The sequence below is a fragment of the Mustela nivalis genome, assembly GCF_964662115.1.
Source record: "Mustela nivalis genome assembly, chromosome: 8".
Classification (NCBI taxonomy): Eukaryota; Metazoa; Chordata; class Mammalia; order Carnivora; family Mustelidae; genus Mustela; species Mustela nivalis.
The window spans coordinates 40,838,492-40,857,926 of NC_139027.1; the positions used below are offsets into that span (position 1 = coordinate 40,838,492).

At 40.8% G+C, this 19,435-nt stretch overlaps 1 protein-coding gene across 1 annotated transcript in view; it reads left to right on the forward strand.

The window, feature by feature from the left end:
* Positions 1-50: 50 nt before the first annotated feature.
* SUCLG1 (succinate-CoA ligase GDP/ADP-forming subunit alpha) overlaps positions 51-19,435 on the forward strand; it is a 31,609-nt gene continuing 12,224 nt past the window's right edge. Inside the window, exons 1-4 of the mRNA XM_082743543.1 lie at positions 51-351; positions 9,692-9,795; positions 15,281-15,397; positions 19,160-19,372. Of these exons, the coding sequence (XP_082599669.1) occupies positions 255-351; positions 9,692-9,795; positions 15,281-15,397; positions 19,160-19,372 (531 nt within the window). The 5' untranslated portion in view covers positions 51-254. The remainder of the gene's footprint in view (positions 352-9,691; positions 9,796-15,280; positions 15,398-19,159; positions 19,373-19,435) is intronic.

A 19,435-nucleotide genomic window follows, 5' to 3' on the forward strand; every position in this document is an offset into this window, starting at 1 on the left:
GGCCTCGCATGGGGTTTTCCCTAAGCTGCCGTTGTAATTAATGTTAGATCATAGCCACATTTCCGCGGAACGGCCGTGTTATCGTCTACTTCTTCGTTTAGATATCTTTTTCCCCCTCCACGTGCGATCTCTAATGTTCGGCGAAGAGGTCTCTGTGGCGGGAAATTCATTCAGGCGACTGCTATGGCCACCCATTTCCTCTTGGAACCTCGGTCCCTGCCAGGTCCTCGGGGGCTTGGGAGTGTCATTGGTGGATGACCGCAGCTCCTGCTGCTGTCGCTGTCACCGCGACCATGGCCTCTGGCAGCAGCGGCATGGCTGTCGCCCGCCTTCTATCGCGCTCCTTCCTCCGTGAGTCCAGCCGAGACTCTCTTTTCCAGGCCTCTGCGAGTTCCTGGCCTCGCCGGACCCAACATCCTGGTCCAGGCCGCGGCTGGGCCCTCTGGGGCCGGACCTCGGTGGGGGCCTGGGAGGCGCGAGAGTGCGGCCCCAAGTCGGGGACCACCTGGGGTGGAAGTGGCTTTGCTGGATTTGTAGGGTGGGACATGACCTGGGCAGCTGGGTTAAGTGGCGTGGCCGAGCCAAGATTCGGGTGTGGGAGCCCTGTAGACTTGGGGGCATGCTCTGCCCCCCCGCGATGATGAATGGCCGGATGGGGGCGGCGTCTAGACTGTCCCTGTTTGGGAGTGAGAGGTGAGGTGGTCCAGGATTAACTCAGCTGGGAGAGTGAGTGTCTGGATTGAGGGGTAGGAGGAGGAATGTCTTAGTAGCACATTGGGAGAAGAGGGTAAGGCTGTCCCTTAGTTTTTGTTTTGTTTTCCCCTGCAAATTGTAGACTAAGCAGAAAGGTGGGTTCTGCACCCCAGAGTGAGCATAGCCCAGAATACTCCTACAAGTTTAGGGTTGGCTGGGACTTTAACCAACTGTTTGCAGTGTCTCCACCAGGGGTGTGAACCCCTCACTCCCTGAAAACTTAATACCCAAGGTTGCTAGTTTTTGAATAACGCTGTTAAAAATTCTTGCTATGTTCAAAGTCTTATTTGTTAGGTAAGATGTATAGAAAGAGACTTTGGAATCAAACCAAATCATATTTGAAGTCTGGCTAACCCCTTACAGTCTGTGTAATAACCCTGGGACTTTTCTTAATGGTGACCAGCCATTAGTTGTCAGATGCTTCCAGACATGAGATGTTAAAAAGTGAAAAAATGCACATCTTAGAAAGGGTGCAGTACAGGATAATCAGGGTTCACTGTACAGAATAGTTGAAACAATTTACATAAGGCACATGGGATGTAATACACACTCAACTAAAGTTAGTTTTCTTTCTTCCTTTCTTACACTTTACTCCTGATTCTGTTTGTACTGAATATTGGACAGATTTCATTCATTTCTTGAGAAGATCACATTCCAAAAGTGTGCCAGGATAAGTATGCACTCAGTAGTTGCACTTACTTAACTCGACAACATGAGGACAGACCTCTGGCTAGATAACTTTGGCAAGTAGGAAAAAATTGGGTTTATTTAGGAAAGTTTTCTCAAGATTCTTACTGTATAATTAAAGGACTCTTGAAGGTGTCCTAGGCGGAAGGTTGAAAAGGGATTAGTTACAGCCAGGTCATTCTCGCCTGGGGTCCTGCTTATCAGATTTTCTGAAGAATCCTAGCCTCAGATAGGTCTGCTGTCTTAGGAGGAGAATCTAGCAAAGTGTCTAAAGAATCAGGATCTTTAATCTGCCCTTAGCGGTCCTTTTCTCAGAGCTGGAAGTTCTTTTTTCTTAGACTGTCAGGACCACAAGACCTTAAAGGATCATCTAGTTTAGCTTTCTGTTGCTGGAGTGTATCCTAGTCATGTGATTAATCTGTTATTAAGGGTTGGAGAGGTCTGAGATCTGAACCAAGTTATCTCCTGTATTTATGCAAGACTATAGTGTTTAATGCAGAAAAACCTCTAAATCCTCGAAATCTTCTGTTTCTCATGCCACATGTTTAAGCCCATTTCCACTCCCACTAGAAAAACAGCCACAACAATATCACCTTATAAACTTTTTTAAAAGGTGGTCACAAATTATTTAGGCTCTAAGATTAGTAATAGACCTGCAGATGGCTAGCAAATTTTGTTTCCTCTGTTATCTTAAGTTTCAGTTGATGGTACATTTGTGCTAAAGGTCACAAGTGTTGCAATATTGATTTGAGTTAGGAAAAACGAAAAACAAGAACAAAACTCAAACATTTGTAGATGTCTTACAGAGCCCTGTTGGAATGTTTAGAAATTTTGGAGCCAAAAATTTGGCTTGGTTTTATTGTTTACGAAACCTGTTACATAGTTTCTGAAAACCAAACCAAACTAGTTTTATAGTTTATGAAAAAAGGGAGAGTCCAGTTGAAGTAGGGAGAGAAAATAAAATGAAAACTAAGGAAGATTTCTTCCATGAGAAAGTTTAAGGATTTTATAAGCACGCTTGAAGTTGAGATAGTAAAGCTTTTCAAGAAATATAAAGCTAGGCAAGCTCATTTCAAACATAAGCTGGGGGCAGGGGATTAAAAAAATTAATAATAATAAACATAAGCCAGGAATTCCTATAAATTAGATCTTATAAGTGGGGAATAAGAGCCAGTATTTTTGAGTCTCCAAGTTATGGTGTTTTAATGTCAGAACCTTCTAATCCAGCTGGTCCCATATCTGTTTGGCAAACGAGAAATAAACCCAGAACGTTTCCTGGCCAATGTCAGAATGGGTATTAGAGCTCTGGTCTTCTAACTCTGCAGTATTCTTTCTACTAGTATGTGCTGTGTGATACTGTGAGTCTCCTTTTCTGAAGTTCTAGTCTTTCTTTTTCTTTTTAGTTCTTTTTTTCCTTTTTGGCCACCTTGTTTTGTTCAGGTGACTACCCTGCTCAAAGTTACCACCTGCCTTTTCCATGTGTTTGCCAAGTTGTGTAAGCCACTTTTGAAATCAGGCATTTAGAAGTGTAGTTGGGCAAAAGGGGCCCTCAACGGTGATGTTTCTGATACTGCTGTCTGTTGCTGTTACATCTAAGGACCAAATCTCTGTTTCAGAAATACAAAATAGTCTTGATCTGAATGTACCAGTGCAACCATGAGAAAGCAATTCGACTTTCTCACCTCAAACTCATTCTGTAGGAACATAATTGGGGGTGTTCAAAATAATTTTTGTAAGCATAGAAGAACAATTTCATTTTACCAGAGGACAGGAATGTTGCTATTGACCCATTTTTTTTTTCTTTCTAACATTTCTAAAATTGGATATTTCTTATAATTGATGGTATACAGTAAATTGGCAGCATTTTTTCTTTCTTGCTAGTATTTATTAGTACTTAAGTGGTATTTTAGATTTGATGAAATATGGCACGTTGGGCCAGCTTAGCTTAATTTGTAAGTATATATTAAATGAATATATAATTTTGCATTTGAACAGTGGATTCTTTGGGGTTTGGGAGTAAGTGGCTGCTGAGTTACTCTGCTATAAGGTTCTATAGGTAGGAACCGTGATGTCCTATATATATTATGTATATATAATATATGTAATTAATGAATAACCATTTATTGATGAGTGCATGCATGGACACAAGGACACAGTTTGCGGGGTGACTTTGGAAGAGGAGTATTTTCATGAACAGAGATTCAGATTACTGATTGGGAGCATGGTCCTGATCATACAAGGCTATGATTTGAGTCACATCTGCGCATGTGCTCTCTGGCCCGACCTCCCGTCATGCATCCCACAGCCATCTTCTAAATGCTGTGGTTGCTCTCTTTGGGGAGGAGGACTCAGCATGTGGCTAATGGATACAAATTTATCACCCTTCTTGAAGGCACGTCTCTCACATTACTCAGCCTGTTTCTCTCATAGCCTTTGTTACAGTTTGCAACTTCTGTAGTTTGTGTTTCTTTGTTTACTGTTTAGCTGTCTTAGAGGGTAGGATGCTTCATGTGGGTAGGACCTGAGTCCATCTTGTTTGCTCCTGAATTCCTAGTACTAGGCAGATAGCTTGGCACAAAGAACACCTCGAAGCAGTATGGTCTTTTCATTCTGCATTGGTAATCATAATGATAATAGAGAGCTAATAATGAAATAGCACTCGCCGTACCCTAGGCATTGTTCTATGTGCTTTTTATATTATCAACTCATTTAATTCTCATATTGCCAATGAGGTACATAGTATTACTATCCCCATTTTTTTTTTACAGGGAGGCTGCTCCTTTAAAAATGTTATGGTTAAAATTTACAAGTATGTCTGTACACACTACATGTAGACATGGATTAATATATTTATTGATAAACAGGATATGCATGAGGAGATATATAAAATAAATCATTGGATTTTTTTTTTTTAGAGGGAGAGGGTGAGAGAGAGAAGGAGGGGAAGAGCAAAGGCAAAAGGGAAGGAATTTTAAGCAGGCTCCATGCTCAGAGCAGAGCCGGACATGGGACTCCATCTCACAACCCTGAGATTTGATTGAATGGAAATCAAGAGTCGGATGCTTAACTGATTGAATCACCCAGGTGCCCCAACATTGGACTTATTTTAAAATATGAATCATATGTTCTTTCTTTTTAGGAAATAGTTTTACCTTTGTGTTCATGTAGGATGTGCATCCGATATTGGGAGCATACCAGTTACTTTGCTACCCAGTTTACCCAATCATAATCTCATAGCAATCACAGAATAGTGGTGCTGTTATGGGCAGCTACTCCATTTATAGAAGGGAAAACTGAGGTTAAGGGAGATCAAAAGATTTGTTTCAGGTCAATGGTTGGTGAGCAGCAGAGTAAAAACTCAGGCCCAGGCCTGTCTGATTCTTCAGAGCAGTTCTCAGATGCTCCCGGGATACAGTCCCAGGGTTAGGCCTTCGTTTCTAAGAATTTGAAGAGAAGGTGACACCACCACCTTCCCTGGAGGTGACCCAAGATGTGGCAGCTATGGCCTTCATTGGGAAATTCTTCCTAGTGTCCAGCCTCAGGCCTTCCCGCTGCCCTAATAAATGCTCATTTTCTTAGTTAAGTTAGAGATCTCATCATCTGTTGATTTATCATTTGTCTGTCTTTAGTTTTGTTTCTTGTTCATGACCTTTATTCTGTTTTTCTGTAAGGCTTTGGGCTCTACCTTGGTGGTGCTTCCTGTTGCCCAAGTTATTTCCTTGTCTGTTAAATATTATGAGAAGACTCTTCGTGGTCTGTTACTGCCTTAACTCTCCTATTGTGAAATAGTCCAGTTGTGTTACATTAGTACTTCTGGATTTTATTTATTTATTTTTTTTAAATGTTAGTATGGAGTTTGTAATGGATTAAGATAAGAGCTTTGAGGACTGCTAATAGCATTTAGGGCTGGACTTCTGTACAATCTTCATAATAATTTCAGGGAAGCCTATGATCCAAAAATGGATGTAGGTTTTTCTCCTAAGTGGGAAAAAAAGAGATGGAACTTAGGACATTCTGCTTTTTATAAGTGTGCTTTTTATAGACTGTCCTGAGATTCAGTGAATCATTTTTTGTACTCCAACTCTGTAAGTCACTGTACCATATGGGAGACACCATGGTATACAAGACATGGGCCTTATAGTCATTCCATTTACAGTTAGAAATTCTAGAGTATATAGATGATACTTGAAATAATCATGAACTAAATTTAACCTTAAATAATTTTCTTAGAAGTAATGCAGTAAAGGGAGTAACAAAATGTGTGCATCCCCCCACTTACGGCGTGTGGCATAAGTGCTATATACCACATGGAAGTGTTTTCAGGTTCCATTCTTCTTAATCTCAGATCCCTTAAACACCCCTCATTATATTCACAAGTCAGGAATGTCATGTGAAGATTTAAAGATTCCTCACTGTGCAGTGTTTTATTTAAATATGAACTTATATGAATTAATGCTAGTGAAATTCTCAGGGAGATGTTGAGTACATTGACTCTGTCATTGAAATGTGAGAGATATTTGCAAAATGGTTTGACCATTATTGTATGCCCTATGTTCTGGATTTTAACTTTATGGAATAATTTATTCTAGATACTTGGTAGTTAGAGCATCTTTTAGCGGTAGACAGACGATTGAAGATTTGCACTGTAAATCAGTTTGCATTCTTCAGCAGAACTGGAAGAGGCTATTTTTCATTACTTAGGGCATTTGGTTTGGGTGGGGAGGAAATCATGTGGGGAAAGAAAATGCAAAGAGCTGGTCTGACAGATTTAATGTTTATAGCAGCTAGGGGCTTGTGCTCTACCAGCCCACTTGAAAGAGAGCTGGGCTGGGCGCCTAGGTGGCTCAGGGGTTAAAGCCTCTGCCTTCGCTAGAAGGGTTCTGGGCTCTAGCAGGGTTCTGGGCTCTAGGCTCGAGCGCCACCTCAGGCTTTCTGCCCAGCAGGGAGCCTGCCTCCCTCCCCCACCCCTCTCTCTGCCTGACTCTGCCTACTTGTGATCTCTGTTTGTCAAATAAATAAATAAAATCTTAAAAAGAAAGAAAGAAAGAAAGAGAATGGAGGGGGGTAGATTGTGGGAGGGAAGGTGAAGAGGTGCAGGGGTGGGGTTGAGGACAGGTTGCTTTCATGGGGAGCCTGCAATCTGTGATTCTGGATTTTGGATATTATAAAGTAGGGAAGAATGAGGAGAATGATGCAAGTAACTTAGAATTTGGTGGCTTCGACTTGGAATGTAAGCATATTTTGCATTATTTCTATCTCAGAGCTGTAGAGGCGGCAGAAATTAAGGTGAGGAGAATTACAGTGTACTACAGCCAGTCTGTGTGGGTTAGGTCTTCCTTCCTCACAGTCGCGGTAGCTGGGAGAGTGCGCTTGGTGTAAGATCCAGGGCCAAGACACGTTCGTCGGGTGTGAGGCGAGTTTCTGGGATTAAAAGACCATTTGTGGTGATTATAGAGTACCATCATGGCTTGCTGGGAGTGCCTCAGGTTTTCCTTTGGGTTTCAGAGGACATTTTTTTCATAAAGATTTTATTTATTTATTAGGAGAGAGAGAGAATGCACAGGAGTGAGGGAGGGACAAAGAAAGAGGGGGACGGAGAAACAAACACTCTACTGGGCAGGGAGCCCTATGAGGGGCTTGATCCCAGGACCCTGAGATCATGACCTGAGCTGAAGGCAGATGCTGCACTGACTGAGCCACCCAGGTGTCCCAGAGTGTATATGCCCCAAATGTCCAAGACTTATTCCTGCCACAGTACTTTTCATACTGTGCGCTTATGGCCTGTTTTATATCAGTTCAGGTGGATTGTGAATTCCTTGAGGACTGAGATTCTCTTATTCAACACTTTATCCTTGATACTTGACTTTGTGGCTTGGCATAGGTGTTCCCCGATGGCTGATTGAATAAAAAATTGATGACAACTCAGGAAACTGGAATATGTGCTTGACTATTCTAGCAACCTCTCATTTTAGTACCAGTGATACCTGGTCTGGCAGCATATACATTTCTTGTCAGGCCCAAATATGATCAGAAATTTCTTATGTTTGAATATAGATTTTGGGTTTGGCCCAAAGTGATGAGAGAGTATTAATTCCAGCTCACTGCAGCTGTAGATGGGAGATCACATGCACATGCGCACACACATGCACACGGCAAGTCTCCCTAGTTGGCTTCCCAAAGGTTTAGACTGTCAGGGTCACTGCATAGTCTGAGCAGTACCAAAGGGGTAGGAAACTGGAAGGTGAATTGCTAGTCATCACACTTCCTGATGCAGTTTTTATGGGCACTAGAGATCTTGGGTTCAGAAGCCCTGAGCTCCACAGGGTTGATCCAGTAGGTCTGGAGTAGGAGTAGGAAAAGAGAGTGATCTTAGTTCTGCTATTGAGTCATGCTTTATGGATGTAGGCAGACCTGCTTTTTCTCAGGGTGACCAGGCCACCCCTGCCTCTGTGGAAGGAGAGGTGAACTGATTGATCCTTTCTTAAGACTGAGTATAAGAATACTTGTGGAGGCCCAACCTTCAAAAAGCAAGGGTTTCCTTTTAACAAGTGTGGGCTCCAGATATCTTAAGATTGGATCTTATAATCAAATCTGCTATCCTGTCTGAAAACTTCTGATAGATGGACCATGTGTTGAAGATTCCAGGAATAGGAAGGACTGGTGGAACAGATTCTGCCAGGAATAGCGGCAGAAATACTTCCACAAGTATAGTGATTGTGGGTCTCTAGCTGGGAGAAGTGGGAGCCACAGGCAAGAATGAGCCTTAAGTAGCAGCACTGGCTGGGGTGGGCCCTGACACCGTAAATTCTCTTTGTAGTGCCTGCTGTGCCAGGGTTCAGGTGCTTAGCTGTGCCTACTGTGGCAGGACTTGACCCTCAGTGCCCTCTCATGGCTCCCTGTTCAGCATAATCTAGTCTGAGAAAGCAGCTGTCTATTACCCAGCAGATCCGTATGCACACAGAAAACTCCTTTTCCCCTTGGTAAGAGCAAAATCCTGGCCTGTCTCTTTCCTAGAGGTTCAGGACATTCCAAAATTCAGAGTTAGAAGCAGACATTAACTTGGGAGTTGAAGACAACTCAAGAGATGCCTGGAGGGCCAGATGCAATCAATTATGGAACCTAAGTTCTGAGGATTTAGGAGGGCATGAGGCAGTGATTCAAGATAGAAAGCTTGAATGGACCCTGGACAAATATGTGATGAGACGTTCTTTTCTGGAGCTAGCTTTTATGGGCTACCTCAGTGGTAGGAAGAAGGCCTGACACTTTGAAAGGGTCAGGGATGGGCCACACAGACAGCAAGTTGGACCTGAAATGAAGGTCTAAAAGTAGTCAGAAAGTAGCCCACAATTTTAATTCATCTATGCCCTACTTTTAACTGACTGTTGAAATACTGTGAGCTGTTATGAATACATAGATTTCTCAGTTTTTGTTGAGGTAAGTTGCTGAAGATAAGTTAGATGTTTATTACATGTTTTTCCCTTCATCTATTTATTTTATTTTCCCTATCTCATCTTTATGTAAGGTCTGGTGTCTTACATCAGAAGATATCAAATTAAGTAACTTTGGATTATATATTAGACAAGCTTTATCTTTGATTTAAGGTTTAATCTTAATATTTAATGTTAACGTTTAATATAGTTTTGGGGAATGAGTTGCAGAATGGTTCCTACAAGTTCTCCCAACAAAGTGTACCTCTTAGCTTACGTATTATATGCGGATGTTGAGCTTAAACAGGTTGGGTAAAGGGTGCCCACTGGGCTTAGAAGAGCATGTAGCTCTTGATCTTGGGGTTGCGAGTTTGAGTCCCACATTGGGTGTAGAGATTACTAAGAAGATAAATAAACTTAAAAAAAAAAAAAAGGTTGCGTAAAATGGGCAAAGGGTGTGGCTGTTTAGCAAACATAGTTAGTACAAGTGATACCTAGTTTGCCATCCCTGGATTAAATTTGAGTCATTTGTCTTTGAGCCCCAGTTTTCCTTCTGAGGAATGACAGTTATAAACTTAAGCTTTTCTTTATACATTTAGAACAAGCTGCATGATTGTTCTTGGTAAAGAGGGTGTTCTGGAAAATAGAAAGGTGTTTTTTTTTTTGTTTCTCTCTTTCTGTAGTCTTCGTGTCTAATCTGAAGTTGCCATGACCACAAGGTAGCCTCTGTATGAGAAGATTTTTTTTTTTTTGTCACTGAGTTGAGTTCATGGTCCGAAAGTTTGAAGAAAATTATAATGTGTCATGTTTTCTTTACTTTTCAGTGCAACAGAATGGAATTCGGCATTGTTCCTATGTAGCTTCCCGGAAGCATCTCTATATTGATAAAAATACGAAAGTTATTTGCCAGGGTTTCACTGGTAAGCAGGTATGTGTCAAGATGTTTTATAAAGATGCATATTACAGATACAGAAACATTAAACTATTTTCTGTTTTTTTTTAATAATCACAAAAGTTATATGATTGTTGCAGAAGAGTATACAGTACAGTGATGGAGTTGCATCTTAGGCGGGGGTTTGGTGTGATAGTCAGCCTGTAAGATGAAAATTGTGTTTAAACTTATCTTGAAAATCCCTTCCTACAAGCACATTATGTTGGAAACTCAGATACTCTCTTTCAGCAAGTTTCACACCACTGGTTTTCCTCCAGCTTTGTAGTACATTACCATTTGTTTAATTAAAAACTAGGTAAAATGAATGGCTTGTGTCCTGTTAAACACAGGATGGTGTGGGGAAATGCTCCAGCCCAGTCAGGCGCATGGGAACCGAGACACACAGAAGAAGCAGCACGCTGACTTGTCTCATCTTATACTTTCTCTGGCCAAATGGTCTTTGAGGGGACTAGCAAGCAAAATTGCCTGAAGTATTTTAACTTGTTCTCATTCATTTATATTCATTGTCTCTCCCTATCCCTACTTACATCACAGAATTTGCTAAGTTCTAAATATATTTGCAATGTGATTCCACAATAAAATGCAACATAAGAGTGTCCTTTCCCTCCTTCCTATCATGTTACTCCATAATGTATATGCTACATTTATATATAATCTATAAAATAGATTCATAAAAGAAAAATTGCATCTCAAGGTTCTGTGTATTTAGAACTTTAATAGCTATCACTAGGTTACCCTTTAAAACATTTGTACAGATTTGTAGTTCCACCAAAGTAGATGTGGATTTTTTTTTTAAAACAAAGGAATACTACCAAATCAATTAGAAGATAGCCATGAGCCTTAACCCAGAGTATCCCTTTCATTATTAAAAGAAGACATGGCAAAATAAAAACAGTTCATGATTTTTTGGTGTGATTTAAAAGTTAATGATTTTTCTGTAATTAAAAGAATTTTCAGGGCATCTGGGTGGCTCAGTGGGTTAAGCCTCTGCCTTTGGTTCAGGTCATGGTCTCAGGGTCCTGGGACTGGCCCCGCATTGGGCTCTCTGCTCAGCAGGGAGCCTGCTTCCCTCTCTCTCTGCCTGCCTCTCTGCCTACTTGTGGTCTTTGTCAAATAAATAAATATACTCTTTAAAAAAAAATAATAATAATTTTCATGTCCATTCTGTGGTATTTGGGTATATCCATTCTCTGCTCCTTGCAGAGCAGGAGTCTGCAAGTTTATTCTGGAAAAGGACCAGATGAAAATGTTAGGCTTGGTAGGCCATGCTGTATCAACGACCCAAAAGCACTGTAGCAGCAAAAGCAGCCATAGACAGTATGTCAGTGAATGGTGATTGCGTACCAGTAAAACGGTTTCTAAAACCAGTGGCAGGCTAGACCTTTAGGCCATAGTTTTCCAAACTTTGATCTATAGGATAATACCTAAATATCCAAACTTCTGTAACTTTTGTTTTTAAATTGCTTTAAAATTCTACAAGGGTTTTTTTTTTTTTTTTAAATGAATTTGGTTGGAAGGTTGTTTCATATAAAATGTCCTTTCACTTTTTTACTTCTTTCTGAAGTAATTGGACATAATACTGTGTTATTTTTCTGAAATAACTGGATCTTCTTCTGTTCCTCTACTATCTTAAAAAAAAAAAAAAAAAAGGAACACCCAAAACTTTGAAATTTTGTTCATAGGTAAAATTGGTTTCATTATTTTGATAGCCATATATTTTATCAGTATCACTTCCACATCTGTATATTCTAAAGAAAATTGATGCTCATTTAAGATTTGAAGTACATTGTATCCTTTGCCAATTAAAATCATAGTCCCTTTTTGATTATATATTGTGTTAGCGTATAATCAAGTGTTTTGATTAATTCAAATTCCTCACATAAGTTTATTATATATGTTGTTTTGTTTGTTTGCTAAATTTTATATGATCCTGTGACATCTTAACCTCTGATCTTTTTTTAAAAGAGCCATTGCCCAGAGGCGCCTGGGTGGCTCAGTGGGTTAAACCTCTGCCTTCAGCTCAGGTCATGATCTCAGGGTCTGGGATCGAGCCCCGCGTCAGGCTCTCTGCTCAGTGGGGAGCCTGCTTCCCCCACCTCTCTTTGCCTGCCTCTCTGCCTACTTGTGATCTCTCTTGCTCCGTCAAATAAATAAATAAATCTTTGAAAAAAAAAAAAAAAGAGCCATTGCCCATGGTGTAAGCAATATTTGGAACTGTTCCTGCTTCCTGATTTAAGTGGTGGTTTGCCTAAATACTGAAATCCAAGGTTGGTTTCAGTGTCTTTCAGTTACCTGCAAGTACATTGTTTCTCATTCACTGTTTTTAAATTTAATTAATTGGGAGTTTTACTTGTCTCAGATTTGTGAGTTAAGATTGTATTAGTATAGAGATAACAGTAAGGTCTGAAATTTAGGGTTTATTTTCACAAGAAATCTACATTGTATCTTTTTAGTTCTTTTATTTGGTGTATACATTGTTCCCCATATGAATGAGGAATATTTGTATTTTGGAGTAGATTTCAATAATGCAGGCTTCCAGTGGGTGGAATTTCTTGTATTGGCTTTAAGATGGTTTGAGCTGCTGAAAGTATCTATGTTCGTAACTGGTGATGATAGGAAAACTAAGGAAAATAAACTTACTAACAGGAAATTTCTTTGTTTACCTTGTTTACTGTTATATTAGGACTAAAAAATTGGTCCATTTGAATTTATCTAACAAAGTAGTGATCTAGGGCAGTGCTTCTCAAACTGTCTGGAATGAAAGACCAGTTCAGTTGTCTGTTTGCTTTTAATTTCCAATATAATGCAGATCAATATTTTTTGCAAAATACAGTAAAAGTTGCAGCAATATTATATTGCTATAAAAGTTTGCAAACATTCTCTTTTATTTTGTTTTAATTAATTTAAATTTTCTCTTATTTTTTCATTTTTTATTCTTGTTTTTTTGTATTCTTTTTTGTAATTTTTTATTCTTTTTCTTTTTGTGTTTATCTCACTGCAGATCTGCAGGGTTCTACAGATTACACTTTGAATAGCACCACTTAAAGAGAGAGCATTGGCTTGGGTTCTTTTCAAAACTCCATCATTAACTTTAGACAAGTTAGTTAACATGCTTGAGGCTAAGTTTCCTGTTTTGAAAAACGGAGAAGTTGAATCAGGAAATTTCTGAAGTCCCTCTTAGCCCCGACTATTAGGCCTTCAATAGAACTTGAGTTGTTGGGTTTGCATTTTGAGGTCCCTATAGAATGACCACGTAGCCATTCAGTTTCAACAATTGCTTATTGAATGTCTACTATATGTCACGTGTTGGGTTAGGTACCACCTCTCAGTGTACAAAGTAGACAGAATCACTTCCTTCGTGTAATTTACATTTTAGTGGTGGGAGGGAAAGAAACATACCAACAAAATCAACCAACAGAGCATACCACAAAATTATGTATATTAGAAAGTATAAATGCTGTGGAAAAAATAAACCAGAGGTAGAGATGTGTGACTGTGTGCAGAGGTGTGATCAGGATGGGGAAGGGGGAATTTTATGTTAGGTGGTCAGGGAAACCCTGACCTTAGTCAAGATCTAAGGGAAATGCAGGAGTAAAATAGCGGATATGAAGGGAAGTGCATTCAAGGCAAAAGAGATAGCAAGGCCCGGAGGCAGGACTGTGCCTGTTGTGTGTGGAAGTCATAAGACCAGGGTGAGTGGAGTGAAATGAGCAGCAGGAGAACAGTAAATGAGGCCAGGCAGTTAAGGAGTTTTGATGTGAGGATGTAGGCTGAATATTGACTTAGGAGTCAGTATAAGGAGTTTGGCTTTTACTGTGAAAGAAGTGGAAAGCCCCTGGACAGTTATGATCAGAGGAATGATCCGATCTTGCTTATGTCTTAACAGCATTACTCTGGCTGCTGTGTTGAGAAAGATGAAAGGGAGCCAGGGGCAGTATTCTGTCAAGAGTTGATGATGACTTAGACCAGCATGGTAGCAGTAGAAGGGATTGAGACATTGTCAGTTATATTTTGAAGGTAGTGCAATAGTGTGCCTGATGGGAGATAGAGAATCAAAGATAGCTTCAGTGTTTTTGTTCTGAACATCTGTTAAGAGTGGAATTGTCATTAACCAAGATGGGGTGGAGTGTGGGGAGGAATGATTGGGAATTTGGTTTTGGGCACATTAAGTTTGAGATGCCTGCTAGTTCTCCAAGTGGAGATGTGACATAGGCAGTCGAGAGTGTGAGTTTAGAGCTCAAGGCAAAGGTCCAGGCTGGGTATGGGTGTGTGTGTGTGTGTGCGCGCGCGCGCGTGTGTGTGTGCGCGCGTGTATGAGAAGGGTCGCCATATGAATGATGTTTATTGCCCTGATAGGGGATGGGTTCACCAAGGGTATAAATTTATATGAAAAAGAGAAGTCTGAGGAGAGAAAAAGAAAAGAGGAAAACCAGGGGAAGCCTAGTGAAAAATAATCTTTCAATTTGTGGAGATATTTGGGGTTATCACAACAGCTGGTAGGGGTGGAGAGAAAGGCATGGTACTGGAATCTACTGAGTAGGGGCCAGGGATGCTGCTAAACCTCATACAAAGCGCAGGACAAGCTCCCATAACAATGAATCCGTGTGACCAATTGTCTGTAGAGCCGAGGTTGAGGAGGGAGAGTGATGGACAGCAAACTATAGGCTATCGGCCGGGCAGCATTAAAAGCTCACCTAAAGTTAGTGATCATTGATTTAAAGTGAGACCAGTTATCCTGTTCTGTTTTCTCTCCAGCTTCTACTTGGCTGCACATCCGCAGTCTTACTTAGAGTAGGTAGGGGACTGGATTTAACCAAGATTGTGGTTTTGCCAGATGTGGAAGTTGAAGTGAGAGAGAACCAAGGTTGTTGTGGATTTATAATGACTGCCAATGGATTTTAAGCTGTGGATGTGAGGACATCAGGAGTTGACAGAGGAACAGTGAAAAGGAGGGATTTTTAAGTAAACACATGGGTGTTTCTGACCGTCAGCCATATTTGAAGATGGAATGAAAAAGATCCTCCTTTATTTTTTATTTTTTAAAGATTTATTTATTTATTTGACAGAGTGAGAGAGAGATCACAAAGAGGCAGAGAGGCAAGCAGAGGGGAGGCAGGCCCCCTCCTGAGCAGAGAGCCCGATGTGGGGCTCTATCCTCGGACCCTGAGATCATGATCTGAGCTGAAGGCAGAGGCTTAACCCACTGAGCCACCTAGGTGCCCCAAAATATTCTCCTTTAAAAAAGAAAAGCAAAACCAAAACCTCCTATTTTGGCTTTGCAGAGGAGTGTATTGTTTCAAGGTTCAAAGCTGGGTTTAGCAGGTTGTTGAGACTGCTATATGTATGCATCTATCACATTCTGTGAAATAGTTAACCTATTTGTTTTTCTCTTCCAGGTTGCTGAAGATTGCCTTCTGGCTTCCCAGCCTGTCTTTTCTCATGTTGTGTTTTTTCCCCATAGGGCACCTTTCATAGCCAGCAGGCATTGGATTATGGCACCCAGTTGGTCGGAGGAACCACTCCAGGGAAAGGAGGCCAGACACATCTGGGCTTACCAGTCTTTAATACTGTGAAGGAGGTAATTAATGGTACTGAGTTTGCTAAGCAAAGAAAAGCAGGAGAAGAGCAAGCATACTTTGTTGTCGTGGTTAATTTTTTTCTTTTTAAGATTTTATTTATTTATGTGACAGAGAGTGAGAGGCTGGGAGAGAGGGAACACAAGCAGGGGAAGTGGAACGGGGAGGAAGCAGGCTTCCCGCTGAGCAGGCAGCCTGATTCTGTACTCATGCCAGGTCTCCAGGATCATGACCTAAGCTAAAGGCAGCCGCTTAATAACTGAGCCACCCAGGTGCCCCAGAGCAAGCATACTTTGAATAGAGATTTTAATTGTGTCCCTTCTGGGAGAGTCACTTGCGATTTTAAAATCCAGTAATGTAATAAGAAATTTGAATGTATAAAGAAATTTGAATCCCAGTAAAAACCTCTGGGTTTACTTTAGTCACACAGACTCAGGATGCCTTCCCCTCGCCTGTGTCCTTTTGTTGGGCATAGTTCCACTGTGAAGAGAAGAAGTTCTGTAGCTTGGCTTCCATTTAGCTTCTTCTCCTTTCCTTACTCTTTCTTTTTCCAGGATGTTAGCAGTGCACATGTCAGCATCCAGCCTCTAACACTGACTGAGAACAGACTGTGTTCCAGGCCCTGTGCCAGGTGTTTCATAGACACTGCTTCATTGAGGCCTCCCCTTGACCCCCTCAGGTGCAAGTGCTATCCCTCTTCCCATTTTAAAGACAAGGGTACTGTAAACTCAGTTCATAGCTGCCCATCGTTCATAGCTGCGAAGTGGCAGATAGCATGGCTCAGTGTAAGTAGGATGGTGATTCTGCCTGAAAAAAACTGAGCTGTGAAGTCAGTCAGACAAGTCACAGAGCTCTAGTCTCTTCCCCAAACTGCTGATCTCTTATTACTTTTTTTTTTTTTTTTTTTTTTTTGACCTGAGCCGAAGGCAGCGACTTAATCCACTGAGCCACCCAGGCGCCTCTCTTAGTACTTTTTAAAGTTGTTTTTTTTATTTTGAAGATCCAAGTAGGCAGAGAGAGAGGAGGAAGCAGGCTCCCTGCTGAGCAGAGAGCCTGGATGGCTCAGTGGGTTAAAACCTCTGCCTTCAGCTCAGGTCATGATCCCAGGGTCCTGGGGTCCTGGGTCCAGGCCCTGTGCCAGGTGTTTCATAGACACTGCTTCATTGAGGCCTCCCCTTGACCCCCTCAGGTGCAAGTGCTATCCCTCTTCCCACCCAGGATCCCAGGACCCTGGGATCATGACCTGAGCTGAAGGCAGAGGTTTTAACCCACTGAGCCATCCAGGTGCCCCACTTTTTAAAGTATTTTGAACAAAATTTAATTATGTTACAAAATTAATAATGTGCTTATTGTAAATTCTTAGATGATATAAATATATGTAAAGTTAAATTTTATGGTGCTTTCCATGTCTCAGATTTTGCCTTTCTAGAGAGCTTGTGTAAGCTCCGTGTGTATTCCTTCACTCTCTTTCTACACTTGCATGAATATATAGAAAAATAATCGTATTATAAAAGAAACTGTGGTACAAAGTCTTGTCTATGTAATAAAAAAGAATCTAGGAAATAAACTTAGTACTTGGGACTGATGTATTGATGATAAAAGAGGTATCCCGCCCCCTCTTCTTAAACATAGTTTTAAGGCATGTTTTAAAGTATCACTTTTTTAAAAAATACAAATTTATAGACTCAATAACTTTTTTTAGAATACTAACTTCGGATTGAAGTTAATTTGTATTCTTGATCCTAAAATGTGGGAAAAAACCCAAATATTCAAATGCGGAATTTTCATTTTGCTTTAAACTTGAAAATAGAGTGTACTATATGTGTGGATGTATGTTCTAAGTGTACTGTATTTTAAAGACTAAAATAATAAAAATTAAAATCGTATGTTCTGTAAAAGAATCATTTAAAGTCTTTTTGCTTTAACATTTGGGTGTTTCCCCACACCCTGTAAGTTTTCCTGTGACTGCCTTCATGACCTCAAAATAGAGCTGTTTTCATAATTCCTCTAGGTAGATTTGACTTTTTCATGAGCCTTTTTTACTTTCTTTTAAAGAAAGTTTTTGTTGCTAAGCAACTCATTTATTATTCATCATGACTCAAATGGATATGACATTGGCAGTATTTTGTAAGTTCTCTGACAGATACTATATTTCTCACCTGTTTAGCACTTACAAAAAGCTTTCCGAATGATTAGAAATGCTTTCTTTAAGACATTCAGAAAGCTTTTCTGAGTCCAGTATCGCTTGTTAGCACAGACCCCGTTGCCGTAGTTAGCTTCTGGCAGTATTTGTAGCCTTAAGAGGTGGAAGACTGTAGGATCTATTTTCCAAAAAAAAATACCTACATGCCTATGATCTGACTCCTTTTGCTTCCAACCTACGTTTTATTTTATTTTATTTTTTTTGTACCCTCTTCTCTGTTACCACATTGAATAGAGTTTAAATATTATTTTTAACCTCTGGCATCATTTGTTGATGATGTGACTCTGTTCTTCTGTCAGTGTCAAGATCCCCCTTTTTAACAGAGCTGATGTAGAGAAAGCTCCTTGGTCTCTGGGGATGGGGAGTCATTCAGGGATGATTCTGAAAGTCACTGTCTTTTACTTCTGCCCCTTCTAGTTGTACCTGTATGCTCCATAGCTTAGTATTTTTCCATTGTAAAATCCCATGACACAGCCTTCCTAAAGGTTTTGATTTCTATCTTGATTAAGTTATATTTTAACATTTATAGGGAGGCAGCCTGCTGTCACTGAAAAGAACAGACATTTTGGAATCAGAGATACTTAGATCTGAATCTTGGCTCTGCCACTCACTTCCTAGCTATGTGACCTTGTGTAAGTTATTTACTGTCTTTTGGCCACAGCATCTTGATTTGTAGATGGGATTACTAAGCATACAGGGTGGTGGTGAGGCCTTAACAAGACCTATCTTGAGCCGTTCTCTCAGAGACCAGGTACTGTCTCTCTTGGAGAGTCAGAGATCACTGACAATATCTGTCTTCAAGGAGCTTCCATTAAATTGGAGGAGACGAAACCACACATAGAGGTGGGGAGAAGGAAACATTATATTGATACACGGAGAGAACCATGGTCAAACCGGTGGCCTTAAGTGCTTTGCATTTGTTGGGGGGTGATGTAGAGTAGACACTAATGCTTATTTGGCCCACATTCTCATTCTGTGGCCATTTATGCATTTGTACTTTAGTTCATTTTTAATTAACGTGTTTAGAATAAAAGTTGTGAGCATAAAAACCACATCATTTTTGACGTCTCTTGATGATATTATCAAGTATGATATGTTTTGAAGAGTTGTTTGAGAGCTGAGTTCTGAGGCTCGGCAGCTTACTCATCCCTTTTCTCCTGGGGAGGTATAGGGTCGTTGGTACTGAACAGGTGATATGATGTCTTGTAGGGCAACAAAAATAAACATGGCCACAGGAATGAGAGGACACAAACGCACATCAGCCCTGCTTTCAGGTTTCCTGATGTGCCATCGCCTGAGGGAACGGGGTGTCACGGAACCTTTCAATTCAGACTGGCAGTCCACAGGGTGGGGGGCAGAAAGGAGGCCCTGAGGCTCTGCTTGGTTCCGCTCTTTTCTGACAGTGCAGTGAACTTGCTAATGGGAAGAATGAAGACATCCAATGTCTCCTGGTGGTGCCCTTTCCTGATCCCAAGATGTTATTAAAATCATGGTATTGAATGCAATTTTACAGTGTTTACAACTTAACCCATAATAAAGGGCTTCATGGTTAATGTTTCAGGCCAAAGAAAAGACAGGAGCGACAGCTTCTGTCATATATGTTCCTCCTCCTTTCGCTGCTGCTGCCATCAGTGAAGCCGTCGAAGCGGAAGTACCCTTGGTCGTGTGCATTACTGAAGGTATCCCACAGCAGGACATGGTACGGGTCAAGCACAAACTATTGCGCCAGGGAAAGACGAGGCTGATTGGGCCTAACTGCCCTGGAATCATCAATGTAAGTGTCACAAACCAAAATAGACCTGGACTTAGGTTTTCAGAAGGCTAACTAGCTTTCAGT